This window comes from Mastomys coucha, unplaced genomic scaffold, assembly GCF_008632895.1.
Source record: "Mastomys coucha isolate ucsf_1 unplaced genomic scaffold, UCSF_Mcou_1 pScaffold6, whole genome shotgun sequence".
NCBI lineage: Eukaryota > Metazoa > Chordata > Mammalia > Rodentia > Muridae > Mastomys > Mastomys coucha.
In genome coordinates, this window is record NW_022196912.1 from 79383836 (window position 1) to 79404076 (window position 20241).

General features: G+C 37.9%; 1 protein-coding gene across 3 annotated transcripts in view; it reads right to left on the minus strand.

The window, feature by feature from the left end:
• Positions 1–2968: 2968 nt before the first annotated feature.
• Positions 2969–20241, minus strand: part of Fscb (fibrous sheath CABYR binding protein) — a 24405-nt gene continuing 7132 nt past the window's right edge. The window contains exons 2-3 of one of the 3 annotated variants that reach the window (XM_031356921.1): positions 6254–6369; positions 2969–3321 (exon numbers count right to left, since the gene is read on the minus strand). In XM_031356921.1, the coding sequence (XP_031212781.1) occupies positions 6257–6369 (113 nt within the window). In that variant the 3' untranslated portion in view covers positions 2969–3321; positions 6254–6256. Of the gene's footprint in view, positions 3322–6253; positions 6370–10730; positions 10794–20241 lie in introns of all 3 variants that reach the window. The other 2 variants (XM_031356922.1, XM_031356924.1) reach the window with 2 other exon arrangements.

A 20241-nucleotide genomic window follows, 5' to 3' on the forward strand; every position in this document is an offset into this window, starting at 1 on the left:
AGAAAAGAGCTTGATGGATGATGGGAAGCTTTTCAAACCCAGGACCATTGTCAGATCAAAACCCACAAAAGCCTCAAAGGATTTTTTTCCATTGCTTGGTTTTTCTGACGTTATTAAACAGAATGTTTACTTTATCAGTGAGCCATGAGTTTTAAATTATGATTACAGATACCCATATCAATGGCTTTAATACATTGACAATTGGTTGTTAACAAAAGAAAAACTGGCACATTGGAAGCACTTAGCTTATAACTAGTGTTTTGAAGAATAAATAAGTTAGTGTATGTAATAAAACATTTAACACACCAGAACATTATAATCATAGATTTTTACATGGGCATTTCTACATTCTCTGGGGCCAAAAAACTTTATTCAAGCTATTTGAGTTCTTCATTTCTATATTCCCTGGGTCAAACACACATGGTAACTGAATGAATGAATGAATGAATGAATGCACAGTTGAACAAAAAATGGGCAATATAAGGAAGTAACATTTTTAAATCCCATACACACACACACACACATATATTCAGATCATTTTAAACATATATATATATATATATGTTATATAGGTTAGCATATATATATTCAGATCATTTTAAACATATATATGTTATTTTAAACATATATATATATATATATGTTATATAGGTTAGCAAAGTGCTTGCCTTGCCAGCTTAATGACCTAAGTTCAATCCTCAAGACCCTCATAAAAAGGCAGGCACGCTGGTGTATACTTGTAGTATCAGTGCTGAGAAAGTAGAGACAACCAAATCTCTGAGGACCAACACATGAGGACCAAACCTCTGCCCTTCCCACATAGAACACAAGTATACATGTGTACATACACACACACACACACACACACACACAAGTATACATGCCACATGCACACGAATTAACCAGTACAAATATGCATTCCATGCAACTTAACAGAAACACAGACGCATATTCATACCATAGTATTCTAGATAATACCTTATTTTCACATTCATTGAGTGGGCAAACTGAGAAGGGAAGAGTTTGAGGAGCACCCATGTTAATTGTGTTTGGGAAAGCAGCCTGCCTACTAAGGTTAGTAAAAAGAAATATGAATGTACTATGGGAGTAGACAATTCAGACTAAGAAAAATAGTACAGGATGGAGCTAAATAGGCAGAGAAGACATTGAGACTGTTACAATGGAATAAGAATATTTTGGTAGGGAAAAATAAATCCTGCTGAAACAAATGGCAGAAAACTTTCTAACACCTGAGCTTGTATAAGAAGACACTGAGGAGAAGAGGTTGGCCAACTGATGGGACAATCTGGCAAGTTGGGCTCCTCGCCTTACCACAGAAACTGGGAAGAAGGGAGCCTTCATTCCCTGATTTTATTTCAAAAGAATGGTTCACCTGTCCTTGAGAAAGACATTTCTGAGTTGTAAGACTGGCTGTGGGAGATTTTACATCTCAAAGAGGCAGAGAAATACCCTGCAAATGCTTTTGTAAATGCTGTGAGCAAAGAGAAGTCAGAGGAAGAACTCTATCTAAAAGTTTAACAAAGTCAAGAAAAACATTAAGCTCATCTAGGGTGGTGACTTCTTTATATATACATTTTCTTCTTCATCCAAACTATTTGATCTCTTCCCCCAACATTGCTCAATCTACTTTACCTAAAACTTCACATGCTAAATCTTACAAGGATGTTTATTGTCCTTGCTTTGTCAACAGCACTTGCTGCTATTGACTTACCATCTCTTAGATATATTCTACTCTCCTTAGATTGCACCACAATATATCTACTCCGTTCCCCTGTCCTTAGACATTGCTCAAAGCTGCTCGTTTATTTTTAATTTAGCCCCCTGACTATTCTCTCACCTTTCTTTTACTTTTAACTAGTGCATTCAGTAATACAATGATTTTTTTCTTTCACCAAACACCCATTTCACCATTCCAAAGCAAACCACAACTTCTAAGACAAGAAAAATGCTGTGTTCACTAAACAGAAGAGAGCCACAGCAATGTGTTAAATGGGTTTGGGATACTTGCACAGCAAATACCATTTCTCTGTTTTCTGACAGTCCCAATTGCAGTTATTCAATACAAAGATAACTTACATAGAAGAAATATATTTACTCTTTTGATAAAAGTTTTTAATTGATGCAGAAATTTCCCTTTGTTAGTACAACCAGTTTAGTAGTGCAGCCATCATCCCTATCCAGGACCACTGTTCCACATCTTTCTGGGAATGCTGGGAGCAGCATTCAGGCCTCAGCTCCATTTGAATGCCATAAGCACTTAAAACTCAACAGGCCTCAAGCTCAGTTTATAACTGTGGCCTGAACCTGCTGATCCCATGATGATCTCTCATCTTATAAATGACATTTCCATTACCTAGGTCTCCTAGACTCTTTCCTGTCACGTTCTATTCAATCCATCACTGAGACCTGTCTGTTTCCTCACCAAAAGAGCTAGTCATTATTTCTCATCTTAATCCTTGCTGTCTGTCAATGCTTCACTTCCACCCTTATCATTTTTGATCTGGATTATTTCAGGAGCCATCTAACCAATGATTCCCTTACAGAAAACATCCTTTATATGGCTATCAAATTCTCACAAAACTCTGTCTCTCATCTTTGTTAGCTCTAAATCTTTCAACAGACATGTGGTACTTTCTTGATAAAGTCCAAATTCCTTACGATTGAATAAGGCCCTTCACAACTCTCAACTTGCTCCTCTAGTATTCCTCACCACTGTTATCCTCAAAATCCATATTCGCAAATTCCTCTTTGGGTTTCTCATCAGTTGACCTAATAACCTCTCATCTTTTAGTTCATGGTGATCACCTTTGACTCTTCCATGGCCTCTTCTGTATTGTATAGCAGTTGTTCCTTTCTGGCTGAACTGAAAGTACCTGTCCCTTTTATGACATGTGTCCAGGTGAGTCTTATCATCTTTTGGGTTATGGATTTGGAACAGAGATTAATAAGCTTTTCTGTTATAGTCTTTAAACTTTATAAGGTTACAAATGAGTGACAGTAAACACCCATAATCAAGATGTATTGAGCCAGTAAACATATCTGCCTTTACCAATGTCTTACCTAAGCCCCTGGCTAGACTTGTGATAAATCACTCAAAAGGCTATAATACTTTCTGTTGTCTTTAAACTCTGCAAACAACAAGTCTCTATAAACATAAACGAGTCCAAATTCTTTCCAGGAAACATCTCACAGGATAATATGGCCAGGCCTTCGGTTTGCTTGTTTGTCTAATTCTGTCCAATGTAGGGTGAAGCAACTGAGTGGTAACTTTGGAGGAATCCTGGAATCAATTTGCCCCATCTGTAATGAGATAGAGAAAGTGGGAGAGAGAGATTGTTTTGGGGTTGCCTTTTATCTTCCCTCATTCCCTAATTCACATGCATGGGCATACCCCATCTGTTGACAGGCAGAAACTAGTACAGTCTAGTTTGTCCCAGAGAAAGGCCAGAGACTAAGTAGTGAAGTTTCTGCACTTTATTCAGGGCTCAGTAGTCAGTCACCTCAACTTTCCTTTTTTAGAATGTGATAACAACACGAGCTCCAAGAGGTACCAGAAGCCTCATTTCCTGACTTCCCTGAGTACCAGAATACTGTGAGCACTGCTCTATTCCAGCCTCACATGATCTAATAATCAATCACAGAGCTGAAGACAGAGCCAGATGCACAAAAGAGATACACTAAACAGGAGCCAAGATTTAACTGACTCATTCTGGTACCAATAAATATACCATTCCGGAGTCGTTTACAGAAATCCCAGAGAAACAATTAGAATTAAATACTTTCTAATTCCAAGAGGGAAGAACCAGGGCACAATTACAATCAAGACTCAATGTTTAATGTCTGAGACCCACTAAAAAATCTGAGCTCCAAGGGACTTGGATGGCTCTGCTTCTACACTTTTGCCATCCACATCACACATAGCTCATCTCATAGGCTCTCACACACTCATCTGCAGAGCTACTTTTGTCCTTGGTCATCATTCTATGGTACCGGTATCTTCAAAATCAGTACCACATGGGTGCCTATTACACTTACCGAGTTTAACTGCCTGCCTGAGATGCAGCTTTGGCATCTCTACATCACAGCCTCTGTGTATTGCCCCTGAGCATACACTTTGTAAAAGATTTCACCTCTGTGACATTGGTCTCGATGTAATCACAGTTGATCTTTCAGCCTCAGCTACCTAGTGTCGATTGTTCCAGTAAAGCAAGGGTTATACTTTAATGATTCTGGTCTCTTATTATTCACAGCTGATCCTTCAGTCCCAGCTGACCAGAAACACAGATTACATGAAAAGCCATGATAAAGTCTTGACATCTGTCTGAGTCATTACAATCCAGACTCACTAGCCCATTATCAGTCAGAGATGACAGGCAGCTCAGAGGTATGCCTCTGGTGCGTATCCTATTTAGTCCCCAGATAAGCAGGCTAGAGGTCTTTTGGTGAGACAACACCTGATTATGCAAGCTTCATATCCTGTGACTTGGCAATGAGTCCAGTGATATCCAAGTTGAAATAGTAATATACAAGTCTCCTAAGACTTTGTCAACAAGTTCTTAGACATGTGCAGAGCCTGAATTCAGACTACTATTATTTCCAACCACTCTAGCTATTTCATTTGATTTTAAAAGAAATTATAATGGAAGCTAGCTATTCATATCCATATTCACAATCCTTGTTACATCTGACTATACAACCAGGAAGCCAAGGGTTTAAGACTGCAACAAGTAACACTCAAAACATAATAAACAATTGCAAAAGGTGTCGTCGTAGTAGTAGTATGCATATCTTGGCAGTAAACAGCAATTCTCCCACTAGACTTAAGACCTGCTCAGCAGGAGAGAGACTATGCCTGGTACTGCAAACCTGGCTCAATATATATCAATATAATTAAAATACTCAATGATCTTGAAGTCATAGTTGCTGAAGAATCTCCCAACCACAAATTTACTAAACAGCATGATCCTAAACAACAACCTATCAGCATTTGTCCTTACACCCATAGATAAATGTAGTCTTCACCTATAAAGAAGAAAACATCTTTTTACAACATACAGAGACCATTTTGAGGGCTTTGAATATGCTTGACCCAGGGTGTGGCATTATTGGGAGGTGTGGCCTTATTGGATAAGGTGTGTCGCTATGAAGGAAGGGCTTTGAGGTAATATATATGCTTAAGCTCTGCCCTGTGTGACACACAGTAGCCTTTAGTCCAGCCTCAGTTAAATGTTGTTCTTTATTTATAAGAGTTGTCTTGGTCATGATGTCTCTTCACAGCCATGGGAACCCTATCAGGACCAATTAATGCAAAATGATATGCAGTAAATAAGAGGCCATGGATTTGACGAAGAAGGAAGAGGAGTATGTGGGAGAGTATGGAGAGAGAATAGGGAAGGGAAACTTTTTGTAATGAAATTATGATCTCAAAGGGAAAAAAAAAATAAAGCAAGGAACAAAAGGGTAAACCTTAGTGAGAGAAGCCTAAAACCACCCCTGATGGATGAGGATGTATAGAATTGGGAGTAAAGGTGGTCAGACTCTCAAAGATTATCAGGATAGAATGGTCTATAGTATAACTGGCAGATATCTGAGAGGACACCTTTGGCCACTAGGATAATACTGCCCTTGATGAGATGCCTTGACCTTAAAGATGAAGCCATGGACAGGGCAAGAGCATGGTGTCTGATACTATAGAGCAGCATCAGTAGCAGTGAAATTATACACTACAGCAGCCCCTTAACCATGGAAGTGAGGCCCAGATGAGAATTAGCCCATGAGCTCAAAGCACGGCAGCCTGACTTCAGAGTCCCTTCTTCTTCTGAACCTTCAGTAGTAAATACTTTCTGCTATTCCTAATGTACCCCTTTGTTGCCTCTGGGAGCTTTCCCTAAAACTGCTTCTTTTATTGACAATACTTGGCCTAAAGTATGAAGTACTAAGGAAGCATGGAACCTTTAATACCATACCAAGATTCATTCAAGAAGAAACTAGTCCATCATCATCTCAGCCATGCCAGCTTCTTCTCAGAGCCATAGATAAAGGCTTAGAAAGTCTTTGGGTGTTTTGTCATATTCTGATGTTTTCCACTAGAGACGGCTACTTTGAATTCTTAGATTCCATTTAGGAAAGGCAGTGCACAGAGAAACTATCTGGGTTTTTCTTTTTTTTTTAAGTCCCATGGATTAAAGAGATTCTAGTGGGTAAGGACATAGTCTACCAGAGCTTTACGTACATCTCATCTGTATGGCAAAAGAAGACATATTATATCTTCCAGATCTTCTCTATCTCCCTCTGTATCCTCTGGAGATCTTATCAAGATGACCATGGGGACTCGTATCCTCTCCTTCACTAGTGAGGAAAGAACAAGAAACTTGTTCAGATCCCATAAGCTAAATAAAGCTCTGGCATAGTGTTCTCAGTCATCCTTTTAATCAAATTCATAATCATGTAAAACAGCATCATGATAAGCACTCAAAGTGAATACTTTACCTGTAATGTAGAAAATGTAGAATGTTTTGTTCCTCAGCCTTCTTAGGTCATAGCAACTTAAAAGTGAAAACACCAAGAGAAGGTGCCTTGGGTATGTCGAGGTACAAAGAAAGCAGCAAGAAGGAAACAGAGAACAAGCCTGGGCATTGTTGAATGGAGGACCAGGCATTAGACCCCAGCAGAGACCTCAGCTCTAGTCTTCCACCCAAGTAAGCTGTTACTGGCAGAATTACCTAGCACTTGGCCTTGGCCTGCTCCAAATTAAGTGTTGGGGATGGAACCTACTCTCTTTTGCCTATCTAGGCAAACATTCTACCCTTGAGCCCCAACCACAGCCCCAGTGATAACCCATGGGCAATGATCCTGGCATTTGCTTCCCTGTTTCCCACCAGCCCAGAGACTTCTGCCAAGCAAGGAGAGAGCTCTGAATGTTCCAAACTGGGACATCTGGGCTGGGAAGGAAGTGTGTGTGTGTGTGTGTGTGTGTGTGTGTGTGTGTGTGTGTGTATGTGTGTGTATAGGGGACATTTGTGATTCACCCCATAATCCAAATAAGCCTGTGTCTACAAACTCTTGCTTTAGAGTTCACTTATGGTAACAACTCATCAAGGCAAAACATTTGTACTTTGGGGGTCCAAGGAGGAACACAGACAAGCCATTAAGGTTCTGGACACATATCCCAAAGCCCCTCAGGAATATCCAAGGAAGTTTTCCTACAGAGACATCTCCATTCTAGCTCATTCATAGCTCTACCATTTAAAATTTAGGGACTTCCCACTTTGAACTCTGAACAAGCTTACTATTACTTTCTTGACTCTACATTAGAAAGCTGAACACAATTTTAGATTTTTCTTGTGTGCTAGTATAGCTCAAGAAAACCTACAATTTATACCTAGTAGTAAAAATGGAAAACAAGCTGAATTCAATGGAATGCTGATCACACGACAGGGTAGGGCTTATGCCCAAAAAGAGAGGACTAACACAAAATGAATTTAATCACATTTTCACATTTTTCTAGGCTTTTGTTTTGATTTAATTTGTTTGGGGATTTTTGTTTTGTTTTATTGGTCTTTTGTTCTGATTTTCATGTTTGTGGTTTTGTGTGGTTTTTTTTATTTTATTTTTTTGTTTCTTATTTTTTGCTTGTTTGGTTTGGTTTGGTTTTTGATTGAGAGAGAAGGAATATAAAATTGAGTGGGTAAGAAGATAGTGGTGTCTGGGAGGAATTGAGAAAGGGGTATATATGATCAAAATATATTGTATAGTTTTTTTAATTACAAAAAAGAGATAATGTTAAGGAAGTCTTCCCTTCCCCCAAACAGTCTACTCAAAGGTGCCTCCGCTTAATATAGTTACTGCTCAAGAGACAGGTATGGGGTGAGGAAGTTACCATTTCCTAGGTAAATGAAGAGAGTCTACTTTCTTCCACCCTTACTCCCTGGAAAGACTATCATTTCCCTTGGAGGTCTATTCTTTATGTCATGACTTAGGGGTAGAAACATAAGCCTACACTCTGACACCTATGTTGAAATTGGGTGGCTCCCAACTGCAGCTAACGTCAGCACCAGGGGAACTGAGGCCTCTCTTCTCTTCTGGCATTCCATAGGCACCTACACTCATATTCACATGCCCACACATACACAGAATCAAAAATAAGCACTTTTTAAAAAGATCTGCAACAAAACATAAGCCAAAACGTCTGAATCCTGCTCCAAAGCCAGGTTTTGTCTCACCGCACATCCTCCTCCTCCTCCCCCACCACCCCTCTCTCTTCTTTGTTCTTCACTCTACCTTTCAGTACCTTTCTAATATGTATAGAGAACTCTTTTGTATATGCTTAGTCTAATAGGTATAATCTCCGTGGTCACCTTCTAATCATGGTACCAGTTATCTCTAGTGCCTACACTGGTTACCTCCTAATTTAAGATTTCCATTTTGTTTCACCCCTTATCCAACCCATCACCAAGTTGTGTCTATTTTTTCTCACTATCAGCTACTCTTTCTTTCACATCTTTATTTCTGCTGTCAACATTTTACTTCAGTCCTAAACTATTTCTGGAGCCGAATAACAAGTATCTAACAAGAGTTCTCAGGTTATCCAATTCACTAAGACAATGGCTTTAAAACTTGACTGCACCTGAGAAGAGCTTAAAGCTACTTTTGTGAAAACTAGTTCAACCCCTGTGATTATTTTCAAAAAGTGGAACAGCATAATTATAATACCTCTGATCACTGAACTGAAACATAAGTACCACTGGTGGGAAGAAAGCTCTTCTCTGCCTTTCCATCATATCAGCTGTATTATTTTCCTATATTATGCAATATATTATTATAGCATATATTAATATATTATTTTATATTTATTTTATAAATACTAAAAAATCTTAGGAAAATAAATCTCAGGCAAATTCTATGACTTGGGGTTACCAGATAAGGAAACAATTCTTCAATAAATCACATAGTTTTTAGAACTGTCCCCATATTGAAACAATATCAAAACATTAAATAAAGCTTCAAAGTAAACTACTAAAACATTTGTGGGAAAACTCTGCCGTTCTGTGTTGATTAAATATATCTGGAAAATATAAAAATGCATATAACTACATAACATAAGAAATTATTTTAACTATCTTTTGGCCAGATACAGTGTTTTATGGCCCTTGCTTATCTTGGAATTATTTCCTAAAAGGAATAAGAAGAATTGGTGCTTGCAGAGTTAGGTCTTTCAAATGCATCCAGTTCATGTATTACCAGACTACTTCTCAAACCACTGTTTATGATCTTTGATACTAACTGTGTTCACTGTGATGTAAAATCTTATTTTTCAACTTAATTCTGAGGACTTATCTACCCATCAATAAATATGTTTAATTCAAAGCAGTGGTTCTCACCCTTCCAAATGTTGTGACTCTTTAATAGAGATGCTAATGTAGTAACCCTCAACCACTTGGTTGCTACTTCATAATTGTAATGTTGCTGTTATGAATCATACTGTAAATATCTGATATCTGGTATCCAACCCCTGAAAGGGCCACAAACCACAGGTTAAGAACCCCTGATTTAGAGAGTTGGAGGTGGGGGAGAGTATGGCTCTCTGGTAGAGTGCTCGATTACTCTACAGGAGAATGGACAAGGTTCTAGGTTTGGTGCCCAGTAGAGCAATAAATGAATAAACAAATAAGCATTTTTGGTGTCTTAAAACATCCAAGTCTCCTAACAGATACTGAAACTATATAGGAAAATAACTTAACTAACTTTAGCTACAAAATTGGACAAGAAGGAACAAATGATGGTTTAACATCAGGAGATAAGAAGGTGAAGACCATGATGTTCAAAAATGGCAAAGGTGTTGGTCTAACAAGTAACAGGAGATATCATCATCAATTAAGCGGTAGGACCAAGGTTGCGTGACAATAAGCAGTGAGTCACAATGACGTTCTCACTTGGAACAAACACTTATATTTAGAAGAAGTAGGCTGTAATACTTAGTGGGTATCAAAAATGCCACTGAAGCTACTGTCTTCAGAAGTTAATGCAATATAAAGCGCATCCCTGGGAGTCATCTGGGCTATGTTTTGTAAAGCAGACCATGGTGGGTAAAGTAGCGCTGCAAACTAAAGCACCTTGCCGATGACCCACAGAACTCAAGAATGACACTGTAAAGCGAGGCATTGACTGTAACAAACTTTTTAGCTTGCCACACAGACCTGTGAAACAAAATGGTTCTCAGCTGCATTTATTAAGTTGCATTATGAGAAACCTCTCTGGGTATCTTCTTACCTCCATAGTTTATTGGAAATGTTTTGCAACAACTACTCATATGTCCTTAGTCGATCACAAGATTCTGTGTCTATTATCCATAGTATCATGGAGCTTCGCAACAATGAAAAACATGATGCCTGAAAACCTCAGTGTAAATCCTAACTTATCGGTTACTAGCTGTCTTAGCTGAAATGGTTCCGATGAGTTTAACATTTAAGACAAATGTAAATTCTTAAAGGCTCTGATGAGTAAAACTGATATATAAGATAGGAAAAGGGAAACCCAGATTGTGAGAAATAGAAGTCAAGGAACTTGAGAGAGAGAAGGAGAGAGGGGGGGAGTAATGTGGCAGGGGAGAGAATGGAGAGGAAATAAAATGGGGAGATGATGCAGTTTATATTAATTTTAAAAATTATTAGGAAAAATGACCCCCTGGGATGAAGAACTTGACCTCTCACCTCTGAAGAGGCACTGCTCTGGTTCTGCCACATGTGGTTGAAGAAGTGACATCAACTTTTCCCCTGTGTATAGACACAGTAGAGGGCATTTTCTCAGCTTCTGCTCTGGATGTAATGCTCAGATGTGTCATCATTTCCAAAATACCTAATAAAGTAAATGAAGAAAGGCAGACAAGGACCTGATCCATGCTCAACTCTTTGCTGGTTTCCTAGGTGACCTCATTATGCCTCAGTGCAAGAATCCAGCCTCCAAGTGCTCTCCTGCTAATGCTTCTGACACAGCCACTTCAGGACCAGCTCAGGGCTGATGAGTAGCTACACGGCGAGCTATGTCAGGCTTCCAGCCATCTGATTAGATACCATAAGTGAGTCATATTTCATAAGCAACAGGAAGGCCAAGTATTCTGTAGCCACAGAAAATAAACTAATCATCCGGATGCCAGCTGTTCCATAAAACCACAGGGGAAAAAAGCAGGCACCACCAACAAATTCTGCTAGCCTTCAGTTCAGAGTCAACTGTAGATTTGTGTAGACTTACCTAGGACAGAACATCAATATTCATATAACCCAAATCCTCTGTAGCCCAACCAGCTCAGTGATCTTTAGTCTGACTATATGATATATTAACCTAGGATGACTTCCAATTTGCTTTGCTTTGTTTCAAAATAAACAATAAAATAAACATTCTTGAGCCACAATTTGGCTCTCCTTCACTAAAATTGTCAGTAATGGTACAATTTTGTAGATCAAAGTTGTGCTTTCTTTTCTGTCTGGTCATCTTTGAAAAGTCTTATTTTATTGTCAAGCTAGCTCTCCTTTGCTTCCTCCATCAACCCTAATTCATTCACTTAAGACCATTGATTATTTTTTTCTTAGCTAGATCTCAAGGATCCCATTGTTTCAACTAGTGAAAAAATGTTGAGTCATCTGCTTCGTTTCCCACAAATATCTCTCAGTTAGTGTGCCATACGCCAGAGGAAATACAGCATTCTAATGCAGCACAGAGCACAGCAGATTCCCATCTCACCTTCCGTATAGTCAGTTCCCAGTTATTACACGCATTCTCCACATGGACCTGACCTTAATTGGATCTAAATGCCCCTTCGTGATCGTTTTACTTCTGTCAGATTCTGCTTTCCTCCTCTCCCCTCACAGCCTACTAAAAGTCTATTCACTTCTTTCTGAACTCTGAGCTACTCATCTCACTTCTTTGCTCTTAGCTAAAGGTACCAGTGTCAGGATCTTCAGAGAAAATAGAATGCATCCCCACCTCAGCAAATTAACACCTGGGCTAACACATAGGACTAAGCTACCCAAGCAGAATCACGTGTATCAGAGAACTCACCCAATCAAATCTCACACAATAAAACATAAGCCATCAAAAAGGCACAGAGAAAAGCCTGGAACATCCTACATGACGTCTCACATGCAACCACTCCATATTCAACAGGTACCATCTGCCTGAAGAATAGTGAGTCTCTGAATGAGTTTTACAAGCCTCTTTTTACATTTGAGAAGGTTAGTTGGGAAGGTTAGTCACAGCTTTATATTCATAAATAGTAGTAGTAACTACATGATAGTTTCACATTTTACAAATTTGTAGGTTCTAGGTGATTTTATCATAATTCTAAGGCAGAGACAAACTGTATTAGACTCCCTTTCTAGCAAATACCACTAATCTACTTATAGGAATGGTCAGTTTTGACACTTACAGAGAGATTAGATAGAGTCAACTCTCATTTTTCTCTCTCAGAAGCCTAGCCCTGGTACTCACGGCAAAAAGGCATAGAGGGATGGACCACACTCTCCCCTTAAAACCTCTTCCGTACTGCCACCCAGGCTGTCTTAATTTGCTCTCTGTTGATGTAAGACTTCCCAAAAGAAACTTTTGAAGGTTTATTTTAGCTTATATTTCAAAGGTATTGCCCTTCAACTAAGGAAGTAAGAACAGGAACTGAATGTAGAAACCTGAGCCAGAAACTATGGAAGAATGCTGCTTACTGGCCTACTCTGGCTCATGCTTTGAAACATAGTTGATACATCGACTCTCTGATACATCTCAGGTCCACCGACCTGGGAATGGTCTTGTTCACAGTAGGAAAGCTAGGCCTTCCTACATCAATTACAATTTTTAAAATGCCCACAAATATGCCCACAGGGCAATATGATTGAGACAATTCTTCAGTTGAGTTTTCCTCTTCCTTGGTGACCCTAGGATTTGTCAAACTAATAATAAACCTTACCAGCACACGTGCATATCCTCATTATTATCATAGAGGGATAACCCCTGTTTTATACTAGTAAGTACACTAGACTTGATTTTCTTAGCCATTCTTTTTACCTCACCCTCTAAAAGGTTATTTTTTCTTCATTTCTTTAGGTGTCTTGCTGTGCTCTCTGATACAGCTTTAATGTACACTCTAGCATCTTCTCTGTCCCTTTACTCCATGCTTCCATTTCTACTATAGCCTTTTGCTCAGTGCTTGGGGTTGAACCTGAGCCTTCATACATGCTAGAAAAGTGTTCTACCACTGAGATACATCCTCAGCCCAAGACCTTTTCTTCACTATGTAAATACATTTATTGTCACTTTTTTAAAATGTTTGTTATTACCTGAAAGATATTAATATCGCCTTTGTCTTCACTTTTACAACTAAGATCGAAAGTACTTAGTCCTAAATGTGACTGCTAACTACTTATGTGGAACATTTTGGCATTCTGTGAGCTAGCTATATATGGCATTTTCAGCTGCTCGTTAATTATAACCACCTGCATGTTTCATAAGTTCTTGAAACTTCAAACTCCAAATCTAAAAAATTGTACCAATTTCTATCTTCTAGTATGTCTTTATGCCTTTTCTCAAATTGTAGTGAGTCAAACATACATACCTGGATGTGCAAATCAACAGTCACGTAAAATATTCTTTTATCCATTGAGCATGACATTCGCTCAGCAGAAAGCAATATTATTTCTATCTCCAAGATAACTCTCAAATCTATTTTCCTTTCAGACACAATAAGATTGCTTGCATTGAATCATTTATCATGTGAGTCCAGTAACTCAACACCCCAAAAAAGTTGTACCACGCATTTTCTAGTCATCATAAGAAATAGCTCCAAATCCTGAACTCAAGGTGTACTAAATATAACATTCTAGTATGCTGCTTCAAAAACCTTGAGGTGGAGAAAATGAAAGAGTAAATAGTAAAGGTATCTATCCTGGCACTATGAGTGCAGGAGAGCTTCTTTTCATCTGTTCATTTTGTCTTCGTCATTGCTACTGTTGTAGCTTTGGTTTTTGTCTTCCTGTCAGGGCTTGCCCACAGCAATAGCCTGGCTCTTCCGTTCCTCGGCTAACACCTTTAAGCAATATTTGGGAGTAAATATCAGGATTGTGAGATCCCAAATACATAATTTAGATGGTACAACTTTGGATCTCTCCAGTGGAGGCAAGATTGTAATTTCCCCTGAAATAAATCATGTTAAAATCTAGTTTTCAGAAATCTCTAACAATGCTTAAGTGATTAGAAATGTACCACATCCAGTTATGGTTTTGCCTGTAAATGGTGGAATGTTTATAGTAAGTATGCATTATGCATACATAATATTATAAATGTAGAGAAACATTAAATTTATAGGAGAAATATATGCAGCAGGAAACTCATCATGAGTTGGTTGATGTCACGATTTTGCTACAGAAATTCTTTGACTAGACAGCCTCACTTTGGGCTTTTATGCTCTTCATTTGATACAATGAGCAAATTGTATCAAAATACATTTGATAACAATACATTACCAAAGCCAACACCACTTAAATTACACATACAGAAAGAAAATGGAAAGAAGTAAACAAAAATGTTTTCTTTCATGTGAAAGGGGCTGTATCCATCTAAACATTTTTTTCAAGCTAGGAATACATAAGTACATTGGCCTAGCAGTCATAAAGTCACCAGATTCAATCCACAGCAATGCTGAAGTAAACACAATAAAACTATAAAAAGTTATTATATACATTAATCACATCTACACAGCATCAGCCAAGCACCTGCATTAGTATTTGATTATCTACTGGACACTATTTACTAGTCAAAGTGACATATAAAATAATTTTCACAACCATATGACAAGTATTTCTGATATTTTTTTTTCTGGGCATAATCAGAATGACTCTTGTAAGAGCTATGGTAAAACCTAACAAATGGGAAAACATCTTGAGTTGAGAGTGGATAATTATTTTTAAATTTTCATTTATATATTACTAATGAAGGAAACACATTTCACAGTCCAAGAAATGTGCTTAGTTATTTCAGTTCAATTATGAGAAGTTAACATCACAAAGAATTCTTAAAATGATCTGGGAATAATACTTTGAGATGTAAGTCATGATAATGCAGATGGAAATTGAAGTCATACTATTAATCAATAGAAAGTGAGTGTAGATACATAAAAAAGAGACACAAGAACTGGTCCTTTGGATTCTCTAGGATTTATGGACTCTGAGATGATTTTTTTAAAAAAATCAAAACAACTTAAGTATCACCCACCAGTATTATAGCAGGAAAACATTCTAGAAGCAAAAGAAACATACATTAGAGAGCATGTCAAATGCAAATGTTTTATGGTATTAAGTGAAGCTACTTGGCTGAGTAAGAGGAGCATAGGCACTAATTATTAAGTATGATAGTCATTGGGGATGACCTTTACGTGCAATTTTACATGAGCAGTGAGCTAGAAAGCCTGATGGGAAAAGAGAACAGGTAAGGGGGAACTGAATATCTTTGATTGTGTCAAGTTTTACTAACAAGGTAAACTGATAAATGGTGTCATAGTTAGAAGGTAAAGCATGAAGAGATTATTTATTTGCTTGTGTAAGAAAAATAGAAATAAAATATACATTTTCTCTCCTCTCTTTTTTCTCCCTCTGCCCATGCATCATCCTTTCTCTCCTTCTCTTCCCTTTCCTCTTCTTTCTCCATGATTTCCCTGGCCTCCACCCTGTGGACAGAGAACTCATCTGAGAGCACCTTCCTAATTTAATTATATATATATTTATATATTGCAGGTTTTGCATATAAAAAAATAAGTGTGTGTGAAAGCTAGTGGGGGACCTTAAAATGTAATAGGAAAATGATGATAAAGAACAGTGGAGAACTTAGAACTTTTTGTCTGTAAAAGGCAAAAGAAAGATAGGATGGAGTACATGCAGAGGGATTAGCTTTGATAGGAGCAGAAATATATTGGTAATGGAAAACAAGGTACAGCTCTGGAGACAGACAAGGCATCAATGGATAAAGATGAAGTTCTCAGGAAAACACTGGCCAAACTGAGTCTTCTAAGATAAACAGGACCACAAGAGTTGTAAGTATTTATAATGACAGCCATAAAAGGAAACAAAGCTTTCACTCTCTTGGCACGCTGACAGACTTTGTTCTCCTTTTCACTCTAAGGACAACGATGAGCCCTTTTCCTCAGCAGGAAACAGCTAAGGGAGAACTCTGAGAGGCAGAAAGCAGAAACTGAAGTGCTCAGCGATACAAGAACCAAACAGCCAGATGGCTTGGCATTTGACACCCAAGCCTCAAACCATGAAGTTTATTCTCGAACTGCCTGCCAGTTTTCAGCCTACCATTAGAGGACAGTCCAAGTAGGCTTCTTTTTTCTTTCTTCCCCTGAACATCAAAGATGTCCCACCGCGCAGCCCAGGGAAGCATCTCTGTAGATGGACTTGAATGATAACAGAAGCCAAAAGGAGCTCTCTCTGCCCCTCTTGCCTCTTTGACCCTACTTACAGACTTTGGCAGCACTAAAAGAAGGGATCCTGTAGGAATAACACCTTATGCAGAAGTCCCTTCTTGATAGGGATTTGAGACCTGACTTTTGCCCGGTAAAATACTGTGTGACTGCAAAATCCAAATATTTGACAACAGTAACAGGTTTTGAATGTGCAATGGCCAAAAAAAATTTCAGAATCAATGGTAAAAAGAAAATGACTCTGGGTGTTCTAACAGCGCTTGCACATGTTGCATCGTGAGTTGTCATCTCAGCCTTGGTTCTGAATACATGATACACACTGCACTGCGCATGCCTTATTACAGGACACCCAGAACAGCGACTGAAATGGTTCAAGACTGTTAAATATTAACTGTGGTGTTTTCCTCTCTGTGCAAGGTTTACTGCTTTTATAGAAACAAAGATTTAATTATGGAAAACAAAGACTTTTAATATTTTCCTACAGTTATTTTACAGAATTTTAATATCAAATTAAGGTATGGCTTGTATTGTTAGATTATTTGTTCTTAAAAAATGCTTGAGTTGCTAAATTGAGTTTCATTTTTTAAAATGTGACTGGGCTGAGCATGGTGGCACATGCTTTCTGTCAGCACAGAAAGTTCCAGGCCAGTTGGACTCTATAGTTAGACCCAGTCTCTAGAATCAATCAATCAATCAAGGAAAGAATGGCCTCCACTACTGCTGCCATTTTATACTATGTATTTGTGGAAAGTGGTATTTTTAGCCCTGACAAAGAAAAAAGAAAATGTTGATCCACTCTGACAAACGCTGAACATGCTCTATGTTCTTCAGTATCAAATATTGAGGTCACGCTTAATTCTTTATATAAAGATCAACAAGCATGCCAATTTTATTAGATTGTAGAGTTGTTTTTCTTTCTTTCTTTTGATCTTCTCAAATAGTAAAGTTATATGTATACCACATAATTTTTAAAAGAATTTCCTCTTGGATTTCTATCAATAAATGGTTGATTAGTGTGCCTATATTTTATGTCATATAACCAGGATCATATAAAACATTTCTCAAGTGAGAGGGGGGTCAGGAATAGGAAAAGTTAAGGGGCCCTGTCGTAGAGACATCATGCCTAGTGTGGTGTGGGGAACACTCAGCAGAAAGCAGTGGCTTCCCAGGGAAATGAATCAGAAGAAAGTAGCAACGCAATGGCTCTGAAGATCAAATTTTCTATAAGCTATTACCCATAAAAGTAGTTCAGGACTAAAAGTCAGGAAAGAGTATGCTGCAATCAAAAATTAAAGGTTTAAATAGGACTCTGTCTCCTAACTAAACAGCAAAATGTCCAAGATACAAATGACTACAAAAAAAAAGGAACAAAGAACCATTGCATAGCAATCAGCATTAGTTACGATAAGAAAAGGGGATTTTAACAGATAAGGCAGAATCCACATCATCATTGTGAGTTACAGCCAGAACATCTCTTCTTGTTGCAGTTTGAATTAAAACTGTCCTTCACAACTTCAAGGCTGTTTTAAGTACTAAATTGTGGCTGGTAGCTCTGTCTTTAGGAAGCTGTGAGACAGAGCTACCAGCCACAAATTAGTCTGTGAGAGCTCCGGGCGGTGGTGGCACATGCCTTTAATCCCAGCACTACGGAGGCAGAGGCAGGCAGATTTCTCAGTTCAAGGCCAGCCTGGTCTACAGAGTGAGATCCAGGACAGCCAGAGCTACACAGAGAAACCCTGTCTCGAAAAAACAAAAAACAAAAACAAACAAACAAAAAAAACAAACAAAACAAAAACCAAAAAAAAGGAAGCTGCGAGAGCTTTTTAAGAGATGCGACCCTCCACCCCAACTGGCAGTAGGTAGAAGAGGGCCTTTGAGGGTGTATTCTCATGTCTAGTGTCCTCTCTGCCTGATCTGAAGCCATGAGAATAGCTGTAGCCACAGTCTCCACCATGAACCCTGCCATAGCCTTCCCACTATTACTGACTGAGATTATCTAAAAGTTGTGCCATGGAATAGGGAGAGCATGGTTTGGAGATTATATAAATATAATACTCTTTTATTAAAAAAAAATCTCAAAAAAATTAATAGAAAATAGTTCTGAAAATCAATTAGTGAAGACCAGAAAATGAGGAAAGCAGATAATGTCCATAGTAAAAAAGGCAAAGGATGTCCAGGACTCAAAGACACAGGTGAGGCAGTAAATAGAAGTTGTAGGTTTGTAAGAAGACAAAGTCACAGTATTTATATAGCTAACATCAAATTGTCAAGGTATATAAGCAAAATCTATAGAACTTTAAAGAGAAATACAACACTTCTACAAATTTATAATTATACTTAGAAATTATAACATAGGTCTCTCAATGATTAATACAGTAGGTAAAGAAAAAGTCAATCATAATATAAATTAACCTGATACTATTAAGACAAATTGATTTTTAAAATTGACAGGTATAGTCAAACAAGAACAAGACAGACAGACCATGGAATATGGACCATGGCAGCCCAGTTATTAGGCCATAGAGCAATTTCAAAACTTAAAAGCCATCAAAAACAGAGTTATTAGTAATAAAAAATAATAAGTAAGTGAAAATTAAGGAGTAGCAGAAGAATCTGGAAAACTGAATTAACTGAACCCAGTTACATAACTGATATGTCAAGAGCAATAAGAACTAAAACTGTAAGCTTATAACTAACTGTGTAAAATTATCCTGGAATCTGTGGAATAGAAGTCAAGCAGTAGACTCTAAGACACTGGGAGCACTAAGTCCTACATTCAAAGAGGGAAGACGTGAAGAATGGGATACTACATGGCTGAAAAGACAGCCCTAGGAAAGAAAAAACAAGAGGATAACAAGTGTGAAAGTCTGTCAAGAAAATAAATGACTAAGTCATTTATTTTGTTCCACAGGATAAATCATTTATTTTGTTCCATATGCTAAAACTAAAGAAATAATACATATATAAAAAATGATAAAGATAAAAAACAAATCAGTGAATCATGGTGGTGGTGGTAGAGGGTGGCTCTGTGGAAAAAATAACTAGTTCTCTGACCACATCTGTAAAACTAATCACAAAACATATGGTTTGAGGGGTAAGGAAAAGAGAGGAAAGTGCCAATGTATATTGGAATAAGGTACCCATAACTATATCAGAGTTAGAAAGAAATCATAGCTCTTGTGGTCATACAAGGTATTAAATTGCATGATAGAAACACAAAAATGCCCATCTATATTTGGGAATCAGAATACTTTTTAAAAACCTTTCTCTGAAATAAAATTCTAAACCTTGATGGCTTCACCGGTAAAGTTTATAAAACACAGTGGAAAACTACAACCATTATGAAACAAGATCTTTTCAGAAAATAAAATTCATCCTAAGAGTCCACTTTGCACAGAAAACAAACGATGCCAAATACTGGCAAAGATGTGGAGAAATAGGAATAAGTTACTCATTGCTGAGAGGAATGAAAACTAGTATAGCCATTTTGGAAATCATTGTGAAAGTTTCACAAAAAAAAAAAAAAAAAAAATTAAAAATCCCTCCAGCACTTGTTTTACTCAAAAGGTAGAGGGGTAATGGATCTCTGTAGGTTCAAGGCCAGCTTCACCTACATAGTCTATTTCAGAATAGCCGAGTTGTAGAGAGAGACCCTGTTTCAAAAAAATGAAAAAATACAACTACAGTTACAATATTACCCAGCCAGGCCACACCTCATATACACTCAAAGGACTCTATAGTCTGCCACAGTTAGATAATTT